The sequence below is a fragment of the Aquila chrysaetos genome, chromosome 5 (genome assembly GCF_900496995.4).
Source record: "Aquila chrysaetos chrysaetos chromosome 5, bAquChr1.4, whole genome shotgun sequence".
NCBI lineage: Eukaryota > Metazoa > Chordata > Aves > Accipitriformes > Accipitridae > Aquila > Aquila chrysaetos.
Window position 1 is genome coordinate 20,875,914 of NC_044008.1, and position 22,066 is coordinate 20,897,979.

General features: G+C 40.5%; 1 protein-coding gene across 2 annotated transcripts; it reads right to left on the reverse strand.

The window, feature by feature from the left end:
• Nucleotides 1-4,781: 4,781 nt before the first annotated feature.
• ALG12 (ALG12 alpha-1,6-mannosyltransferase) lies at nucleotides 4,782-21,898 on the reverse strand. Of its 2 annotated transcripts, XM_041123289.1 has the most exons (11): nucleotides 21,640-21,898; nucleotides 19,239-20,802; nucleotides 17,338-17,527; nucleotides 17,051-17,183; nucleotides 16,341-16,514; nucleotides 14,763-14,957; nucleotides 13,380-13,483; nucleotides 12,676-12,899; nucleotides 11,776-11,945; nucleotides 11,502-11,577; nucleotides 4,782-7,425 (listed from the first exon to the last, which is right to left on the reverse strand). In XM_041123289.1, the coding sequence occupies exons 3-11, from the start codon at nucleotides 17,500-17,502 to the stop codon at nucleotides 7,194-7,196; spliced, it is 1,473 nt and encodes a 490-aa protein (XP_040979223.1). In that variant the 5' UTR covers nucleotides 17,503-17,527; nucleotides 19,239-20,802; nucleotides 21,640-21,898; the 3' UTR covers nucleotides 4,782-7,193. The 2 variants fall into 2 exon arrangements, with proteins under 2 accessions (XP_040979223.1, XP_029872278.1); XM_030016418.2 differs by lacking the exon at nucleotides 19,239-20,802.
• Between the last annotated feature and the right edge of the window lie 168 nt (nucleotides 21,899-22,066).

A 22,066-nucleotide genomic window follows, 5' to 3' on the forward strand; every position in this document is an offset into this window, starting at 1 on the left:
AGAACATGCTATGTGAAAAGATTGGTTTCCCACTTAGCTCTTTGGACTTAAGCCTGGATTCTGGTTCTTTTCATTTCACTCAAGCTATTCAACCTCAGGAAAATTTGTTGAATTGTTTCCTGGGTGCTTTGGTTTCCATGTGACATTTCTCTAAACGTTTTATGGTTTCAGGTATTTCAATTGTTATTCCATCAGTTATGTTTACACCTGTACTATTTAAGTAAATTATTATATAGCGTACTTGGGAGAAACTAATACTGCATTTTGTTAGCAGTATTTTAAAAGGTAACTTTTCATTCTATCAACAGTCAGCATTTCTTTGTTCTTCTAGGGTTAAATGAGAACAGTGTGTTTTTTCTGCAGTAATAAAACCATTTGTTCTAGTTTATGTATAGTTGGAACTAGGTGAGTTTGAAGCAGCTTATTGGGAAACATGTTTAAATGGTTACTGGTTAATTATTATCTCAATTTTTTTCCCCTACATTTTAACTGTGAATATAACCTTGACCTTTGTAAAGGAGATGTTTAATCTCTCCAAACCAGTAGAGATGGAGGTAGAGGATGAAGAAACTTGTTTGTTTGTTTTTTTTTTTTTCCTTTTTAAACAAGTGATAGAATTTTCACTCAAGGCTTGAATGTAAATACAGCCTTTGGCTTAAAGCATTGCAGAGCTGCATCATACCAGCAGGAGTGCTGGCAGTGAACAAGAACCTGAAAATCCCAGTTCTCTGGAAACGAGCATCTTGGCTCCTCTGAAGGCAGTCTTCACTGTAGCTCCTATGTAACTTTCATGTGGAAAGCTGAAGTGATGGCATTTTGTTGCCCCCAGTTTGCATCTTATTCATGGGGAAACTTAATTGTATAGTTGTGCTTTTTGTCAAAATTTTTCCTGAGAGCATGAGAACTAGTGACTTTTTAAAAGTAAAATTCTATCAGTTAAAGTTAGTCTACTTTATTTGTACCTGCAATTTCCTTTTTTTTTTTTGGAAGGGCTTAGTTCTTAAGACTGCAGTTTTTCAGTGTCAGCTTGGTTAAGAATTAATAATAGGCTTATGTTAGCATTTCTTTAAAGATAATATGCAGGCCCAAAAGGCCTTAAAATCGAAACAGTTCTTAAAAACTTAAATAAAAATAGGAGAGACTGAAAGCACAAAGTTGCTATTTTTCAGTTGTAAGCCTTGATCCTTCTATAGGAGTTACGGAGGCATCTTCATCTTCAGTTCAGGCTGCCGCCTTTGAGAAAAGAATGACTTCAAAAGAAGGGCTGAAAGCTTTCAATGAAGTATTGAGGTAAGTTACTGAGTGGGTGGGGTTTGTGTTGGGTTTACTTTATTATTTTTAACGTAAATTCTTAACGATTGCTAAAACTGTTGGTTTTTCTAACCCTTCTCCTATTTGTAATATATAGGAAACTCCCCTATTTTTACATTGCCCTCTCTCAGACTGTAATAAAGCACAAGCTGTTAACAGTGGGAGTTCTCATCGAGCTGAGTTTGTGCTGCACCAGTCCGTGCAGCAGCAGACAGTTCCCTAATGCATAATGGTATGGTGAACCTGCAACAGTGATACTGGCTTTATTTAAACAGCTAATTTCAGTACATGAGCAACTTCAGAAATAAACTGAGTAAGCAGACTTAACAGCTTTTGCTTCTAAGATTAGGCAGGTGTAACAATTACGCACTGCAGCAAGAAATACTTCGTAGTACTAAAGGTAGGGAGGGGAAGAAGTAATGCTCTGCAACAGCCTTTTCAAAGAACTTAAGTCTTGTGAAGGGTATATAATGGAAAGTATCTATTGAGATCTGTATTATGCTCCGGAAACCTGTGATAATGCTCCCCTGACATTGCCCCTTTCCATTTGGCCTCCTTCCCTACCCACCAAGTAAAAGTGAAGGAAACCTGTTTGATTGCAGGATTTGGCCAGTGGGTATTTACTAGGAATACTCATAGCTTCTCCTTGCTCCCCAAGAGTAGCTTCTGAATTTACAAGGAACTGAAATCTCAATCTAGAGCAGTTTAAATTCCAGCATAAGGATGTGATTGATTATATGTAGATGTAGAAAGTAGATGTTTACAGTTGTTGAGAGATCTGTCCTTTAAAGTAGCATTTTTTTCTGGCACTATATAGAGCTGACCATAACAAACTTGCATTTAGGTATCTCTAAACACAGGAAAAATAAACATATAATTAGCAAATAACACTTTCTAATTACAGATTATTTAGATTTTATAAACTAAGCATTTTAGTCTTCCACAAATACTCTAATCCGTTGCTTTATTCTTAGCGACAAGAAAGAGTGATTCTTCACCTTCTTGGTTTCCTTGCAAAACTGGCCCAAAAGTGCTTCATTTCATAAAATAAGTATGCCAGCCAGAAATCGTAGCTACAGTGATGTCCCCAGCTTGGGTATCAACTTGGGTTCCAAGGGCTAGATCAATGCTGTCTCTGCCTCTTCCCCCCCCCCCCTCCCCCCCCCCCCCCCCCCCCCCGTATGAACCAATTCCTTCTTCCAGTTTGTTGACTTAAATTGGCAGTTTTACAGGAAAAGATGGACTCCATTTCAGACAGCATTTTTACCTTACACTTGACATATCTGGACACAGACACAAATCAAGCCTTGGTACAGAACCAAGGGCAGTTGCAGCTGAAAGGAAGCAGAATTGGTGAAAGACTGCCTGTGACAGATGTAGAATTTCAGAAGAAACACTGGCTGTCTTTGCTCTTAGAAACAGATGTGAAATGAACAATCAAAAGTAGTTGTAGTTGCTCATGTTTATCTAAAGAGCTGATCTAAAATAAGTAGTTGCATACAAAATGGATCAATTACATTTAGGAATCATACATATTTAAATAAAAAATGAAGCAAACCTTCACAGAGTTTCTTTGTCATTTAACTTCAGGAATTTTTGCAAACACCCTTTTAATCTTCCGTGTCATATGTTAAGCGGATAGTGATGCATTTTTCATGTAAGACATAGCTGAGACTAATTATGTAACCAGCTAACCGAGAAGGCTGTGGCTAAACAGTCTTGCTTACATCGGTGATAAACTCAGCTTGTGGTTTTGTTCTTGCAAATAGAAAGTGAAGTCATTTGTACAAGACTCTTTGAGTACTAAGTTACAAGGAAGGCTCTTCGGGGGTGGGGAGGGGGAAAGGGGAGTATTTAAGAATGAACGCAGGTAATAAAGCGAGGAAAGCAGCACTAGACTTCTGTGTGATTTGTGCTACGTATGGAAAAGTGCTCTCGGATGCAAGGGAAACACGCACTCTTGCATTGCAATTGAGATACAGCAAACAAGTGCTTAAATCTGGTATCGCCTTTCAAGCTCCTTACCGTTATGGAAAGAACTAGAATTGTTCAGGAGGATAGGAATGGTCCTAGAACAGCTGTAACTGCAGTAGGAGGGGCAGCACAACCTCAGTCTTGTTCTCCTGAACGCGTACCCAGTCTCACCAAGGGGATGTGTGAAACGGCCAGGACGTGAGAAAAAGGGGGGTGACCAGTGTTTCAAATGTGTTATGAGTTAAATTGCATTGAGGTTGTGTTCTGAAGGCTGAAGTGAAATGGATGGCAAACGGAAGAACCTGAGACACATTCTGGCTTTTCTCAGTGTTAACAGATAAAGCGTATTTTATGTTGGATGCAATACAACCATCCTCCAGGTCTCCTCACCCCAAATTTGTTCGTGAGAGAGAAGACCCATAGCAAGTACTTAGGGCAGGTATAAGGTAAATACGGTCTGATCTTTTTTCCCAGCTCTGAACGCTCTATTACTTAGAGTCTACTTTGTGAACTGGAGGTTGTTCCTTGATCTTTGGTTCTTTTAGTTCTTGATGGGAGAGTGATCTGTTTAACCCTGTGTTGAAGCAGCTTTTACTTTCAGCATCCAAAAACGTCCTCTACCACCGAGTTCCACAACTTTTTTCATGCAGTTACTTTATTTAGTTTTGCAACACGGGGTGTCTTAAATCTTAGGCTGTAAGACAGTGATTATTCACCATCTCTGGGTGAAATGACATGGTGACATGTTTGTGTCCAAATCATTTGTTAGCCTTGCTCTTTACAGGAATAAATGCTGCTTGTAAGAAATTAAGTCAGTCAAACTTCAAAAGGCAATGCATGATCCTACGCAACGTTTGACCTTTGGGGAATTTAACAAGACATCCTAAAATAAATCTCATTCTACAGCAGCATTATACATGTTAAATGCATTTTATTTACAACTGCATTCTGTGTTTAAATGTCATAGATGTAACAATTTATGGATGGACTCTTCTATGTCTTTTGCTTTATTCAGGTTAATTCAGCCCTCAATTATTTGAATATGCTCACCCTATTTCTGTTTTTATTAAGAAAAGCTATACTCTAAGCTAGGGTTGTTTGTACTCAGTCAAGACAAAAGGAATTTTTCTTTTAAGAACTTGAATAGTCATGAGAAATTTATGACACTAAAGTCCCTTCAGACTTCCACCAAATAAGTTTTCAGAGTGTCTCCCTTACCTGCACCATTCATGCAGTAACTTGAGGCTTCCCCCTATGCCCCCACCCCCCAAATGCAGAAGAATTTGTAATGCCCCACTTTATAGAAGGGGCGAGACTTCCTTAGTGCCCTCTTACATCTAAGGGAAGTTAAACCCACACTTTGTTTCTTCCATGCAAATACACGGAATTTTAATCTATAATAAAGGAGAAAATAAGCTCTATGTTTCTTGTGGAGCTAAAGGCAGACAACACAGGCCTTGGAGACAAGAAGATTCATTTAAGAGGAAGGAGATGGCTTTAGTTTTATTCCAAGGACTGTTTGTTTATTGAAAGCAATCGTTGGGGGAAAAACTGCAGTAATCTTCATCCCAGTTTGACAGCTGCCCCTTCTTATTCCAGGTGTGGGCTACCATAATATTCACGGCCTATGTCAGAGGGGTTACCTGTGCCGTCACAGAAGTCATACAGCCACTGGTGCTATGGTGCTGCAGGCACTGCACGGGTCGCGATCTAGTCCTCTGTCTACAAACCCAAACAGGCTGCAGATCTTAAAACTCAGCACTTTTCAAGAACCACATATGCAGAGCAAGATGCAACAGGACCTAAATAAACTTCAGACACTGTTCAAAACTGCAATCCAGGATCTCTTTCCTGCCTCCTTCTATGTATTTTACCTTTCTCTACCCCAAGCAAATACACTGAACAGGCCAATTTGAGCTGATGGCTTCTATTTTCATCAGCGGTGAGGCCGTGAGCAGTAGTACACACTACTACCACAGCTGAACACCATCACTGGTGTAAGTCAGTCCAACAGGTAGCACCCAGACACCAGAACCAAAGTCTGTGGAAGGTTCCAGTCAGCCACGTGGCTGACATTCAGCAAGATTAAACTCTTCAAATGCCTCATGTCCACGTATTCACTGCCACTTCAGGCATTAGCTTGAGATGCCTATGCTGCAAGCATAATAGTCCTAGGTTTCCTCTGTAGTTAACAGAAGCAACTTTCTGCAGAGGGAGTCTGACAACCAGGGATTTGGAAAGCTGGAGTAACTATACACCTAACTTCACCATTGCAGACATTTGTCTATGCTTGGGCAGGATAAATTTTAGTTCAGGTTCTCAAACTGTGGGTTACAGTGTGGGGGGAATTACATAAAGTCAGTGATTAGGCGTAACATAAGGGCCTACATCCTCACTCAAAAGTTTTCCTTTGTATTGTTCCAAATTCTCAGGTATTTGCACATGTACTTCCTTCTGTCTCGTGAACTGTTTGATGTTCAAATTGGCTGTAGAGGAAGCTGAATTTTTGTCCAAAGACAAGTCAAGTAGATAATACTTGAGTGATTTCAATTTCAAGAGCAACCAGAGGCTGGACCAACAAGTTCTGCAGGTTGCCTTTGCCAGATCTGCTCAGCCTGAGGAAGCATGCGCGGCAGCAACAGCCACCCACGGGGGAGCAGGCTCCACCGCACCAGATCAGTTCCTCTGATACATCATCTGAAGGATAAAAAGAAAACGTGGTCCTAAAAACTGAAACATACATGGGTAAAGGTAGTTCCTGAATGAAGCACACTTTAAAAAAACCCCAAAACACTTTATTCAATAAGAATTTTTTACTTGAGTTTTCAGTCAGCAAGGAATAGTTTTCTGCCCATGACTGTTTCAGCAATACTGATTTTTTACACTAATGGAGCTCCTGTCACATTACAACTGGCCCTAACCAAAATGCTAACTTTTTTTCCTTAGTTTACCCCTTAACTTGTTTCATTCAGCAATCTAGGCAGACATCCTTAACAAAAACATCTAATAAAGGAGACTACAGAGCATGCTATCTTATTCTAGTTTATAGAATGCAACCCATGGCATATTAGATTATTCCTTTCCAAAGGAACTACTTACTTAATAAAGAAAGGAAAACAGCACCTATCTTCTTAAAAGTGTATTCAAGTGAATATTTTCATAGGTAAATTTTTGCACTGCAAATTAATATCATTACAGCAGAAGAGGGGAACATTATTTTTAAAATTCTTTTTCATGTGAAATCCAAGTTGCTGCTTATTCATGAAGTGTTGGAATAAAGATAACCATCCTTTAATGCTCAAATCTGTTATGAGACAGTGCTCGTCAAAAGGTCCAACTGCTTTTTAAGTGAATCTTTCACTTTAATTAGCTTGGTAGCCTACAGGGCACAATTAGGTATTGTGATGAAGCTACAATGACTATGGCTTTCCTATGTTGATAACATCATTAAGTTTCACAGAGGCAATCTGACAACTGAAGGGGTTACAATCCTGCTGATACATCAAGTAATACATCTTTGCACACATAGATTACATATCAAATTATTGCCGTAGCACAAACCTGTTCCATTATGTATCTTATATAGGACAATTAGGACATACTTGCGCTACATGATGAAACAGCTACCCAAACCAAGTAGACAGGTTTTACTTAATACCACTAAACTTGTAGGTAGCCTCTCTCAAACATATCTAACAATACAACTCAGTATGAGAGTATATACTGACTAGGAATGCATTGTAATATTTATGTAAGAAACAGGACGGAGCTAAATACCATTCAGTACAAAGATTTTCTGTGCCTTTCCACAGAAGTTGAATTGCAGTGCTGGAATGACAATTTGCTGCTGTCTTAGATTATTCAGTCATCAGCAAAATTACATCAAAAGACTTACTTAAAATTCACAGTCAAGATGATAGAGGAAGTTTTTCCAACAGTACTAATTTTGGTTTCAAATTTAAAGTAAAAGGAGGTAGTGCAGTAAGGTTCAACCCAATTTTACTGATGCCAGGTATATTTGCCAGTGGCCTGTGGGTTGTCTTGTAATGTGATATCTGAAGAGGGTTTGTTTCCATCAGTATGTGTGTGTACGAAAACATCAACTGGTCTCCTGGTTTAACATCTTCTCTTTTGTCATACCTGTAAAGAATAAAGAAGGCTTATTTACATTCCTCTCTTTACATATTAAACATCTCCATTATCACAAGGGCATGTAGCATCCAAGATGAAACACAAAAGGAACTGTAACATTCTCAGTTATATCTCTTGATTAAATAAACTAGTACTGGAGGAGGAAATAGTATTTTTGAAGAGTTTAGGTAGCCAGTCATTCCATGCAAGTCTTTCTGCTGCTACTGTGATATAAATCAGGACTCCTAGAAAATTTCTCACTAGTCCTCTATTTGAGTTCTGTGGAGAAAGGACACATCAAAGTCTAAGACTGTAGAAAACTGGACTCATTTTTAAGTTTTACTCTACAAGAATTGTGGTTTGGATAAGTTTGGGGTTCTTTTGGTTTTGGTTTTTTTTTAATTGAGAAAAAAAAAAGTTGAGAGGCACTTTAGCAGAAAACTTTCTCTTCTGGTAGTCATACATTAAAGTAGGAGCCTCAGAGAACAGCAGGGAGAATAATTCCTTGAACACTGTAGGAAAGAAAGAACAGCCTGGCAATTACAGTATTAACTTGGCACTTGTTATTTCTGGGTTCAGTTCCCTGATCTACTACATGTTTGGGCAAGTCACTTTGGGTCAGCTTTTATAAACCTGTTTAGGTACCTAAACATATATAAATTATATATTTAAAAAATTCTATAAGAAGTAACTAGTGAGTTCTAAAACTATTTAACATGTACACTTAGTTATTTCTTAAAAGGAGTTATATTCAATCTAGCCATAGAGGGAATTTACAGGCTGAGAAAACAAGTGACTTAAGCATTTGGCAGGGATGTGAAAGATCTAGGTTCAGTCACTCTCTGTGTGATCTAAGCCCAGAACTTAAGTTTGTTATCTCACAGAGCTGTATGAACCTCTATAATTTTCTAGAAATTGAGATAGTTCTCCCTCACTGTCTCATGAAGACATGGTTCTATTTCACAATAGTTATTTATTTATTCACTGAAGAGAGTCAGGTGGAATTTATAGCCCAAGGGTTAGGATGCTCATATTGGACATGGCAGCCTGATTGAGTCCGCGATCCAACAACTTCAAAGGGGAAGAATAAGGTAAGTCCACCCCAAAACACTCCGTAGACCACTGTTAAGTGTGCTTCCAAAAACAGGAGACCTGGATTCAAATCTTTGCTCTATATCCCAGAAAAACATTCTACACTAATGCTGGGCAACAGTCCAGAAGACAAAGGTTAAGATGGAGGTTACTCACCTTTAGTTTATGACAAGACAGTCTTCGGCATCTAATTATAAAAGCGTGTCCATGCACTGTAACCCAAGCGAAGTGCAGTGCCCGGTTCTTCACCCTTTCTGTCGCCCTTTTCTGTGAACTGTTTTCTACCAGCTTTTGGAGCTCCTATTCTTAGGCACCTGATTCCTCCCATGCATTTCACAAGCAACTTACTCAAGGCTGTGGCTTTTCTTACAGGCATGGACACTGGTAGGGAAGTGGTGTAATCCCAACTCTACACACTCTTAAATGCACCTAGATGCAGCCCGGATTTACTCCTTTTGCCACATGTCTTTGCAGGCCTGGCCTCTCATCTGCCTGAATCCGCAGTGAAAAACTGGAAACAATATCAATTTATATTTTTACAACACTCCCTGACATAGCAGTCATTAACGTTTAAGATATTTAAAGCAAGTACTCTACAGCAAACTGCAGGATTTGTGTGGATTGTTAACTAAAATTTTGGCAACCCAGAACAGACCCCAGGCTGACAGAATCCAGAGGTGTCAATAAATGCACCATATAATGCAGAATTAGACTTTGGACACTGAACAAGTGCTTTCTTCTAAAAAAAAATTGCACACTAACTTCATCTGCTATTTCCAAAAAGATCACAATACCACTTAGGATAGTACATGCATCCAAACTGGCAGAAGGAATGTCCTACTTCATAACAACTTTACCTACTACTAGTTCTGCATTTTCTTCATCAGCAAATAAAGGGCCTTTCATCTGGCTGCAAGCATCTCTGGATTTTATTATTTTTAAATACTTTAAGCTTACACAGCATATTTATTCCTGGTTCAAAGAGACTGCACTAATTGAAGACAAGACTGTAACACCTGTCCTGTGTAAGAACCTGCATCAAGCTTCTTTCAATCACCCTTTGAAGAAAAATAAGAGATCACTTGCATTTTTCTTGAGGCAAATAGATCTCATCTGAGCACGCCACCAAAAGCTGTTAACTTTAAGACACTTATTTATAGATTGTAGTTAGTTAGAAAGATGTATTGTTAGTTAGAAAGATGAATCATCAGCCTTCATAGCCACTCTATCCATAAATCTGTTTTCACCTGATGTACACATTCTATGAAGATGGTAAATGAGTTTTCTCATTTTCAGACCCATCTGAAAGGCTGTCACTTCCTTGGAAAAAGAGAAAATGGACAGCTGGTGCCACTAAACTTTGCACTATTGTGCTGTGTCGTGGTTTAACTCTATTAACTCTATCCCCGCCAAAACCAGGACATGCTGTCAAAGTGGTAGTCCCGTGTATGATGCTTAGTTGTGGATTTTGCCTGATTTTTCCAATGTGAAACTTTACGGTGAATCAGCCCTTCCTTGAGGCTTTTTTATGATGAGTCAAGATAAAAGTGAGAGAGGCAAACTGCTCTGTAGCTGCAACACTATGAAACAACCATCAGTGACAGGGATATTATTTGCTTACCTTCCAATCCCACTACACTACAGCCTTGCAAGCCCAAAATGATCCAAAACCCACCACCCTCAAAATGCTCATGGAAATTAAGAATTGTATTTAGAGAGTAGAGTTGTATTCAGAGTAGTGTGTGTACTTAAGTATATTCAAAAAACAAAGATTGGAACATTTTAGCTGTCATGCGTGTTCTATTACTTGCACTCTAATAGTTTAATGTCTCCTGATTGTTGATGGCTTAAGACTTTCTCTAGACTGAACATGCAAAAAACAATTTGAAATAAACATTGGACTGGTAACTGTGAAGGCAATTCAGCTTTAAACTGTCCATACCATCACAATATTATGAGAGAGTATGGAAATAAAATAAGACCTAGCAAGCTCGTTGGTTTTTATAATTCCCCCAGAAGCATACTTGTTTTTCCCCTTCTCCCTCTTTACTTCCCAAATGCTTTTATCTCTAAACATACCAATAATTAAATTATGTTTGTTCATCTGATCCTGAAGACTGTAACTGGGGAAAAAGAACTCCATGCTCAGAGTACTTCTTAAATCAAAATCTGCTTGTATTGCTTTCGTTTTGCACAAGTATGAAGTGAGGCTTTGTGTCACTTTCTGCTGAATCATTTTCATTAAGATCACATTTTAAATTAGAAACCTACACTTCAGCTGAAGAGCTAGGCCTAAGAATGAGAAAGGTGCCTTTTTTTTGGTCTGCATCCTGAAAAGCAAACAATGCCGTCCCACAAATGTCTCCTACTATTCATTTCAAAATTCTGATTCTTAAAACTGTTGTACATCACTAGTGGTCATGGTAACAAAGCATTCAACTGCTTTCTCTCAGAGCCAATGGACGTGACCGATAGTCCACAACAGCGGCATCAATGCAATCTATGTGAAGGACATTCCACATAAAAATAGACTTTGTATATTAATATGCAGATAAGCCTCACATCATTCAAATACAAACAAAATGAGAAGATACCCCCACAATTATATACACTGTTCTGCCAAGAGCATAAAAGTGTTCACCTACAGCTGTGTTTTACGAGATCTAGTGAGATGTCAAACGTAGCTGCATTAAAGATATTGGTGTTTTAGTAAGCTAACAATTTTTTTGCAGTTTCTGATGTCTTTTAAAGATTCTACGCTATTTAGGCAAACCAGAACCAACCAAAACAATTAAAAAATGTTGCAGTGCTCTACTTCTGGAATGGCAGCACTGCACACATCAAAATTCTCTGAAGATTTACATTGTTCTTGACCTGGCTTAATAAATATGCTATACCAGAAACAGTATCTGTGATGCTTGCCCCTGTGCATATACAAAAAAGGAAAAAGCAGGCTCCTGTCTTCAGATCAAAATACCTCATTCATAACATACCTCCAATCTGAATTGATTTCTAGAAACCGAGAAACTCCTGTTTGTGCTGCAGCCACATCAATATGAACAGAGACATCTACAGAAACAAAGAAAACAAAGTACAATTTCAAAATTCTTCTAAGAACACTCTGATTAATAAATTAACAAAATAGTAACAGAAAACACGCAGGTAAATAGTGTGAAGTAGTAATATCCAATACACGTAAAGATACACTAGCAGAAAAAAAAAAGCAATTGAAATTAGGCTAACATACCTCAAGCCAGCTTTACATACCTGCTGTTGAAGGTACCAACTCATGTAACTTCTGAATTGCCACTCCTCCAGGATAATTGAAATGTGAAACATATAAAGATGTTGCTGAATAAGCAGCATTAACTAGAAGATGTATTATAACAAAGAAAGATCCAAGTTTGTACAGCCAAGATTTTCGGTAGTTATTCAGACTGTTGAAGGGGGCGGGGGGGGAAAGAGTAAGAATAAACTGTTATTTTTCTTCCATACTGGTCATTGACTATTGTGACAGAGCTTTTACGAAAACTGCACTGCTAGATAATAAAGATTAATGCAAACTTTATTACAATCGTGTGTATGGAATGCATACAAATTAGAATATTCTCATTAATAAAGCTAATAAAAGCTCATCAATAAAGCCAAGTATTTCTGTGTTTAAAACCTTTAGCTATGAAAGTATTCTCTTTCAAAGAATTTCACAATTTAACTTCAATGTGTTTACTCAAAATACTGAAGTTTAACCATACAAACTCCACATTTCAGGACCCCCACCTGTGCATTAAACTACCTCCTAAGGTAAGTTGTGTTAACAACACAGTAGTACACCGGAATGTATCTTTTTCTCTGGTGGATAAAATAAACTGAATTGTAACGGCGTAACAGTAAAATCAGGGCTCTATTCTTGACACTGACCCAAACTGTCAAATGGTCCTGCCAAATCATTTAACTTTTCTTTGTCTCCATTTCCCTCATTAGTCAAATGGGTACAGTGATACAGACCTCCTTTCTAAAGCGTATGAAGATCTCAAATCCAAGAGATTTGAGAAGATCTGAAGATCCAGACTCCAAGATAAAAAGTGCATAAAAATAGTAATAATAGTTTTGCTTTTCTTTTGCATTTTCAGAGAAGAAAAAAAAAACAAAACAGAATTTTGAACTTACATTCGTGAGCACATTTTAGCAGCCACTATGTTGAAGACAGGGAAAGTATATATGATAAAACGCAGCTCTTTGTGTGGGAGAAATGAATACAAGAAAATAAAGCCCAGTGCTGGCAAAAGTAGTATCCGAGTTCTCTTTTCTGCTACACCTAAAGGTACAAATACAATGCTACATCCCAAAGCACGAGGCAGGGCTGAATAGAAATACCACAAGAAGGGGGAGGTCTTCAAGATGAAAAGGAGAGTTAAGGATGCTTTCACTGCTGACAAGTAAAGTAACTATTCTTTACAGTAGTACATGCGAATTTTGTAAATATGCAGTATACTTTATATATATCGCATTCTTCCAGGCATTTGGGTTTCTGCCTTACCCTTTGAGAAATAAAAGCAGTTGCGTAACTACATTCACATCACCCAACATCAAATGGTGCTAATGATGGGCAACCTGAAAAACCAAGGGGAAGAAACCTGGCTTTAACATTGGTAGAACACAAAGAAGCAAGAAGGAACAGTCAGCAGAGGAAAGTTAAAATTTACAGAAAGATCTAAGAAACAGACATTGTCTCATAAGCTTCAAATAATGAAATACTAGATGAAAGGTAGAATTTAACACTGTAAGCGAGTCTCAGGAATAGGTTACATCAAGTCTTCGCTTTGACTGATAGTGTTCAATAGGTCTTTTTCCCTGGACATTTCAAAGGATACTCCCCAGTTGGAACTTCTGTTCAAAATTGTGTTATACCAGAGCACTTTCCCCTCTGGCCACACAAGTTGCCTCCAAAATAGAGAATCCACAGCAACTGTTAGCCCTAAAAGAATTAAAAGAAATACAAATCTGCATGAATTAAAAACTAGGGAAAAGCAAACTAGCACATCCAAATTGCACATTTACTGATGAGATCAGCATAAACTGGAACATGCATTGTAAGCCTCACCCAAAGCCACAGAGAAGGTTGAATCTGTCTGTCTTGCAGTGGAAATGCAGGAGAGGGAGGCACTTCTTAATAGAAGCATGTTAGATAGGAATCTGATTGAGATTCGCCCCACTCCAACCCCAGGTGTGAAAAACAGTGGTTTAATTAGTTTGTTTCAAAAGAATATTAGAGCATTAAATTTAATGAATGGTAATAAACCCAGGTTAACTTCAAATGGTACTAAATGGATTTTTATTGTAAAGCTAGTAAGTTAAGATAAACAATCTCTAGAAGTTTGCTACTGTTTATTAGGTGTGAGGGAAGGAGGGTAAGGGATGAAAGGCAAAAAGACAGAAGAGTAGCAAATCCATCAGCCCCATCTCTTCCACTCAGCTCTCTGAAAACTGCTCTGGTATTTAAGAAGTTTGCCCAGAGACGGAATGGGAGTACCAGTGACTAATTCCCATTGGACCTCCAAACTCTTATGCTGTGAGGTGCCTCCAAATGCGCATGGCATGATCTTACTGTTTCTACTGCCCATGCTGTGGAAGGAACAGCACACTACTAGAGGTCATCATCAGGCATCTGACAACAGCATTTTTAATTAGGTAGGCTGGCAGAGAAGCTTAGAGTATTCACATGCATATGCACGAGCCTTCCATGGATCAGTAGAGACAAGGAGATTTTTCAACCTCTCTAGCATGGATAATCACTTAAGCTATTAAAATTAATGTAATAAAGAAACAGAGCTGAACTGTGACTCTCCCTACAACCTTCTTGCTCAGTTTCCCCATCTGTCACACTGTCGTATTTTATCCTGGGATTCAGCTTATCATCACGGCAATAGATACTACAGCTAATAATGCAGGTGTAGCTACAGCCAGGTACTAATTATACTAAAATCAGTTTGCATGTCTAAGCCTTTTTAAGACCAGGACATCATACTGTAAGCATCTAAAGGTGGGAGTCACAGTATCTTTCTACTGCTCCATGCACACCTATATCCTCACATGGAAATTTTCAAAGAAATAAATATCCTTGTCCTATTACTAGAAAATGGAATCAGACAAAAAAAAAAAAAAAAAAGGCCTCAGGGCCAGGTCACCAGAGAAGTCAGTCCAGATTTCTGTTGAATTTACTATGTGGCATTTGTTTTTTCCAAGCAAATACTTACCCAACCAAAAAATTCCAGCAGGAACAGCATGGGAAAGCACCTTGAATATGGAGATTCTTTTAGTTAATAACGTCACCAGGAGCATGAGGCCTAAGAAGATGCAGAGCTCTGATCTGAAGACTATAATTGCCAAAGCCGAGAACCAAATGAATGGCCTTTGCTTTTGCTGTATCCAAAATGTCAATGCCAGGAGCACTGCAAAAATAAAGCACACTGTCTCACACACTGAACTATTCGTTTTCTAAAGGGCAACACTTTTCTCAATACTAGTGTCTTGTTCCTCTAAGTTCCCACCAATGCCCTCTTGGTCTTCCTACCATTTCTAGCCCAGAAATTCTTCCTCTGTTAGCGAAATGTAATTTGGAATAATGCACAACTTTCTACTGTTGATGCTTAAGTAATTAGGAAAAGTATAACCACAGAAGAAACACATGGGAACTCTTCCTAGACAGTATATTTAATAGCCTTTGGGTAAAAAAACCCAAACAAAAACAAACCCCAAAACCTTAAGGGAGTACTAAAAACCTTTCAAACTAAGATTCATAATTATTATTGCTCAGTATCAGCTGCAGAATTATTCTCTTGGCTGAGTATATCCTGTGTTCATGATAACAGCACCCCATTTCAAATATGAAAAAGAGACTACAGACTACCGCTCAGGGAGAAGAACTATAAATCCATTTGCACGGCTAGCTGAAGACACACCGTAACTCTACAGATGAAGTTGCCTCTACTTTTTCCACAGTTTATGACTACATAGTAAAGTGGTCATGATCCTAAGGAAAATGTATGAAATATTAATAGTACAAAACCATGACGCAACTTGGATAATTTCTGCAGGTATTAAAAAATACAAGTTGTTTATTACTACACAGTGTTTATCTGACAATTCAACTGCTTTTTGTTTTGTTTTTCAGTTCTGATCTAGACAGCTTCTTACACCAACCTCATGATTTTATTAGTTGAACAACTTGCACTGAAGCATTAAGTGACTCAGCTACTATCTGTCACATGTGGTTAATCTTCCCTCTCATCATCTTTAGGGAAAAACTGTATGTGTAAAGTAATGTTTTGACTTTGATTTTTTCCCCCCCCTTAAGTGTACAAACTGCTACATTTGTAGATAAATCCAGAAGAGGAAGGTGGAGAGGTTGCGGTGGGAGTTTGTTCCACAGTCTAATGAGAAAGCTGTTTCCTGTGTAGACAAAGTTCACAGATTTTTTTTTTTTTTTTTGAACTGCAGGTGTACCTACTGCCTTTTCAATAGCTCTATGTTTTATGCATCAGGTATGTGTACCCAAACCTTTAGTTAATCAAAGCCATCTGACAAACTCCACATATACTCAGATTCAATAAAACTTGATTCAATGGTCATTGTAAGCATATACGGTTAAAAAAAAAGAAAGAAATCACAACTGCTTAAGTCTTCTAGTCTTGCTACCACACAATTTAATCAAGCACATATATTATTTGTCTATGTCTGACCTCACATTTTCTGTGCTTTTTGAAAGCACATATGTGCTGACATATTTGAAAAGAATTTTTATATTTTAAAATTATTGCTATGCAAATACTTACCAAAAGGGAGTGCAAACACATTAGGGAGGGTTCGTGTACAGTAAAACATCAAATGAAACTGAGTAACAGTGATGAGACAGAAGACTGTTGATGTAGTTGCTCCAAACTGCTTTCTAACTTCTTTCTGCAACTTCCATAACGTGTAAATCACACTGAGCCCCAAGCTTCCTCGGACTATTAGAAGAATAAAAATGGGAATTAAGAGTAATACCGGACGGATCACTAACGAACAACCATGTTACATAACCTAATGGGAAGAAGTTATGAAGAATAATACTGAAGATACCACAATATAACCCACTTCAAAGAAAAAAAAAAAAAAACAAACCCAAACCTCCCCATTAGTTTGTTTATTTTAATCCACCTTTAACTTGTCTGATACTTTTGCACAAAGGTCAATGCTCCTATGCCCAAGTTAGTATTTTCTGAAGCGTACATGGAAGCACACATGGGAGCGTGTTCTCCGAAGACACTTGCTTTTTCTAAACTGTCTGACATTTGTTAGTACCGACTTTCTCTGTGCTGTTAGTTACCCCAAAGAGGGGGTGGAACTGCCATGCTAGCTTTAAGTACCAACAGTCTGCAAAATCCCTCATTAAGGAAAAGAATATCACATTTTAACCACTGATCCAAACACTGAATGTTAAAACCATGTCACCCATTAGTCCAGTAGTAAAAATCTGTATTCTGATGATTTAAAGTTCTCATACCTATCAGCTGCGAGTAGAACTTGGACATTCTTAGCACAGAAAGTACATATATAGCTGGGCTGGAAAGAGCAGCAATAAAAATTGGTCCAAGGAACGTTCTTGGGACAACTCCAGGAAATTCATGATGGTCATACTGCAAAAAGGAAAATCTAAGTAAGGCAGGCAAATCAGAAACAAAGGAAAACTGGGATAAATCATATTCACATTGCATTTGCCCTACTCATATAGCATGGAATTGCAATCTTTAATAACAGTGTCCAAGAAAGAACACCTTCTTCTGAATTTACCTTATCCAAGTCCAGTTGGTGGTACACCACATCATGGATAGCTTGTAGGTTAAAGCTTTCCTCCACTTTTGTAAAAGGACAGACAGTTAAATGAACAAAGGCCACAACAATAATCAGCAGCAGCAATGGGAATGACCGCCCACTTGAGCTCCTCTTCTGAGCCATACTGGGTTTGAAATTCACTTATATTCTATTATTATTAAAAACAAAATTAAAAGAAAATACATTAGTAACACTGTATAAAGTGTACAAACAGAAAAAGAGAGATGGATAATGCAAGGAAAACTTACTACAGTACTGTAAAAGTTTAAACAAAGGCTAATAAATTAAATAATCCATCCAATTTTTTTTATACATTCAGTAAACTGAGTAGATAGCCAAAAAAGCATTCAGACAGCATTTCAGGATTTATGCCACCTTCTGTAAAGATTTTAGTTTTCACCTAGAAAAACTCAGACAACATAGACCCTACTTAACAGAGTATTTCCCTTTGCGTTCTATACTGCCACCACTGCCGAGAGTGCCACCTCAATTACGTCTGTGCTTTGTGGGAGAGACAGCTTTGTAATTTACTCTTGCTTTAATCGCACACTGGATTTACACATGATCTTTCGAACACACTCTCTCATTTGTCTAGGACTCTGAAACTAGTGGCAGAGGAACCACGGGGATGAGAAATTGCTCAGAACAGAGCACTTCGACCTTTTGAGTTTGCTGGTGGCTAGGTCCCGACTCGTCAAGTGAAGGACGAGTCCCCTTCGGCACCCACACCACGTGTCACCACGGCCTGAGATGGTCTGAACCCCATCCTTCCTACTGCTACCCAGAAATGAAGGCCATCTCTCCCTAGTGCTCAGTTTCACAACACTGCGCTGAGCCATTCTTGTGGTAGTGCTTCGGATGTATGTTACGATGATGATAAAATCACATGTCCAGGTGATGCCAGAGCAAATAAAGCATAGGTATTGTCATGGGTAAACAGCTCATCTTTTCTAGTTTCAGATTACGAACCAGTAAAAAACAGAACAAAGTTATTTTCCATAGCCATTTCCAGCAAAAACATGGTAATCTACTTCACATTCTTTTAATTTAAGCTTCCCAGTTTTTGTTAAGTCTACAATTTAATGAAAGACAAGAGATTTTGGTTATTGTTATTCTTGTTCTGTTCTCACAGAAACAAAGCTTTAAAAATAGCACCTGTAAGGTACAACTGGGGTTTTGGTTAGAGATATTTTCTCCCATGTTTTGGTCTAAATACGTCCATCAAACAGATGTAACACAGTTGGTAGATTTGCTAGGATCACGTAGCAACTGCCTCCTCGAGTTACCTTTTCCTGAACTGATGTTTGTCCTGCTCATTAGTAAAAATAAATAGAGTGAGCTAATGTTCCTTATTTTCACAGCTAACACCAATAAATCCCCAAATTTGTGTACTTCCTGTAAACTGCATACATCCCCATATTATTTATATGCATCGCTGGCTGCACCTCTTTTTCTCATAATTGTTGCTGTTACAGACTGTAACTGAAGCTCTAACTCTGGGCTCAAAGACAGAGAGTTCTGTGGCAGGTCCTTAGGATTTTTGGCTTGTTTTGCAATGTTAAGAGCCTAAATAAACACAACATACCAGGAAGTGCAAAGAAGTCTTTTTAATCTGTGCCTAGTACTACTTCTTTACAAGGATGGATAAAAAATGGGTTATGCTACGATGGAATCCTTCTTCCAAAGCAGCAGCAAAAGAGGTATGGGACTGCCATCAGGAGCACCTCAAGAAGTGTTTGGCAGGAATTAAGCCTCTGCACAGGATAATTCATCTTGCACAAGTTCTCGTCTGTAGAAAGCTCTCTTGCTGAATTCTTCCAATACACACAGAGGCATCTCACGTTTCTGGCCAAACTTACCTGAACGAAAAACGGACTCTGAAGGATCAATCCACCGCTGCACATAGCAACACAGGCATTTGAGTAGCTTGTGCCATGTGAAGTAGCATGTAATACACCAGCACGGTAGGTATTCCTCATTCCCAATTCACAGCTTCTTAACATTTCAGGTATTTTAGGACAATGAATCCTTGTAAAAGGACCCAAGTGCCAAGAAGCTCTATTTTTTCCTTCTTAACGATTATCAGTTGTATAATAAAAGGATGTTACCTTCACCTATAAATATTGCATTCATTATACCCTGACCACTCTACAATATAGCCTGCTCCTGACATCTTTAGCTGATCACATAAATAATCAGTTCCCAACTTCCTAAATCATCAGAATGACAGGGAAGCTACATATCCCATACACAGTTTATCACAAGGCTTTTTTTTTTTTTTTTATCTTGTTGACTCCAATCCTTTTGTATGCCTGAAGAAAGTAAGCTTGCCAGCAAACTCATACATTTTGAAGATAATTACATGCATTACACATACTGAGATTCCCTGAAGGGAAACACGCTAGCAGATAAAAAACCAAAGCACAAAGACAACACCTAGGTTTCTGAGATAGAGCCTAATAAATTTAGTGGTCTTGTCAAGACTCAAGATAACTTGCTCTGTCAAAAACTGATGCTGACAAACCTCAAAATTCAAGTGGAATTTATCAAGACAAGTAGACACTGCATGTGATGTTTAAAATAAATTTGCTATATAAAGGCAAAATACTGGCAATTACAACTTTTATTCTTAAGTGCCAAAACCACAGAAACAGATTTTCACTTAATAAAATTATTTTAATAATGAAGGTTTAAGGAATACCATAAGTGAATACAAATAGTTTTATCCATCATTAATGTTCTAACAACTTTAGAAGAATCTTTCTCGGACCTGTACCACAAAGCCACACTGACTGCCCCCCAAATGTCTACATCAAGACTGAATCATAGAAGAGCGGAGATTTCCAACACATTCATCCCTTCCTGGGATTAAACTGGGAGAAAATAAATTGTTTTCTTACATTAAAAAAAAAAAAAAAAAAGGCCAAAGTGCTTTCATAAAAAATGGTTTATTCTGTTCCTATCCTTTTTCCGTGGAAGTGTCATTAGTTCCAGCAACTAACTTTTTACTCTTCCCATGAAAAATCTACCATATTTAGCTCACTTATGTTTTTCAGACACTCTTCAGTACAAATAGGTTAGAGTCTGGCAGCCAAACTGTTGAATCTGTCTGCAGAGACTGCATTTCACTCCCTCACATGCTCCGTATGGAGCCACCTAAGCAGAACCACCAAGGGCCTCCCACTATAAGGTCCTCCCTCTTTGGCTTGATCCAGCTGTGAGGAAACCTATGTTGTATTATCTTCAATTTTCATGGCTTTTGCCCTGTGCTTTAACAGCTCTTCCAACTTTGCTCTCAAGCTAACTTCTGAATGAGGTCAGATTTAAAACCTGTAGTTGCTGGGATCGCTTTTTCTTCTTTTCTAAGAAGGAGCACGACAGTCGCTATTCTTATACACATTTCCTCATGAGTGTGGGGACTGGCTAAAAACAGAAAAAAAAAAAAAAACCGGACAAAAAAGAGAAGAGAGAGTTGAGGCAGGAAACGAAGCCTGGGACGGCACCAGCTGTGAAGGTACGACGAAGCTCTGTCGGCAACGCCGCTCTTCGGACCGGGCGGGGAAGAAGCGCACAGAATGCCCCCGAGCGAACCCCCCCGCCCCCGCAGCGTGTGCCCGGCGCTCTCTAGCGGCCGGCCCGCCTCAGGACGCCCGCCCGCCACCGGCTCCCCGCGGCCGGCGCGGCCTCCTCCGCTCCCCGCCCGCCGCGGAGCCGCGCCGAGCGCCGGCGACGGACGCGGGACGGCGAACCCGCCGAGCCGCGGCGCGGAGGAGGGACGGGTCCCGGCCGCCGTCAGCCGGCGCCTCGCGGCGGGCTCAGCGTCACCCGCCCCGTCAGGTCGCTGCCGGGCAGCCCTGGGGGGCGGCGGGACGAGGCCGCGACGGCGCCCGCCGCCTCTGCGGACACCGGCACCGTCCCCGCGGCCGCACGGGACCCCCGCGGCGGAGGCCCCCTCAGGAGCCGGCTGCCCTGCCCTGCCGCGCTCCCTCCCGCCCCGCCGCCGCTACCGCGCCCGGGCGGCGGAGGGCCGGGACGGGGGGAACCCGCCTGGCAGCGCCCCCGCCGCCCGGTCAGCAGCCGCCGCCCGGCGCCTCCGCGGGGGACGGGGCTCCCGGTCGCAGCCGGGCTGCGGCGAAGGAACGGGGCCGCTGGCGGCCTCCCCGCTCCCCCCTCACGCGGCCGTTACCTCCCGTCCCGTCCCGCCCCGCCCGCGGGCGCGGCGCCCTCCGCCCGGCCCGGCCCGGCCCGGCCCGCACTCACCGCCCGGGCGTCCACGTGGCCGCCCCGCAGAGGGCGCCGGCAGGAGAGGGCGGGAGGCGGGAGGGGGGGAAACAGCCCCGTGCCCACGTGACCAGCTCTCCGGCCAGCCATATTAGGTGAGGGCAGAGCGAGCCCCCGCCAGCACAGGGGCTCCCAGGCGGCTGCCAAATACAAATGGCGGACGGCTTCGAAGCCCCTACGGAGCATCGCGCCTGCCCGTTCTCATGATGGCGGCGGCGCGCCAGACCGACGGCCGTTGCTTCCTCAGACAGCTCTCTACCACTCCCCTCTCCTCCCGGCTCTCTGCGCACGCGGGGGTCTCCAATCGGCCCGGAGCGTGGCGGGCGCCGATTGGACCACGTTCCTCCGCTCCCCTGCCTCGCACCAACGAGCGCCTGCGGCCGGAGCGTGCGTGGGGCTGACGCGG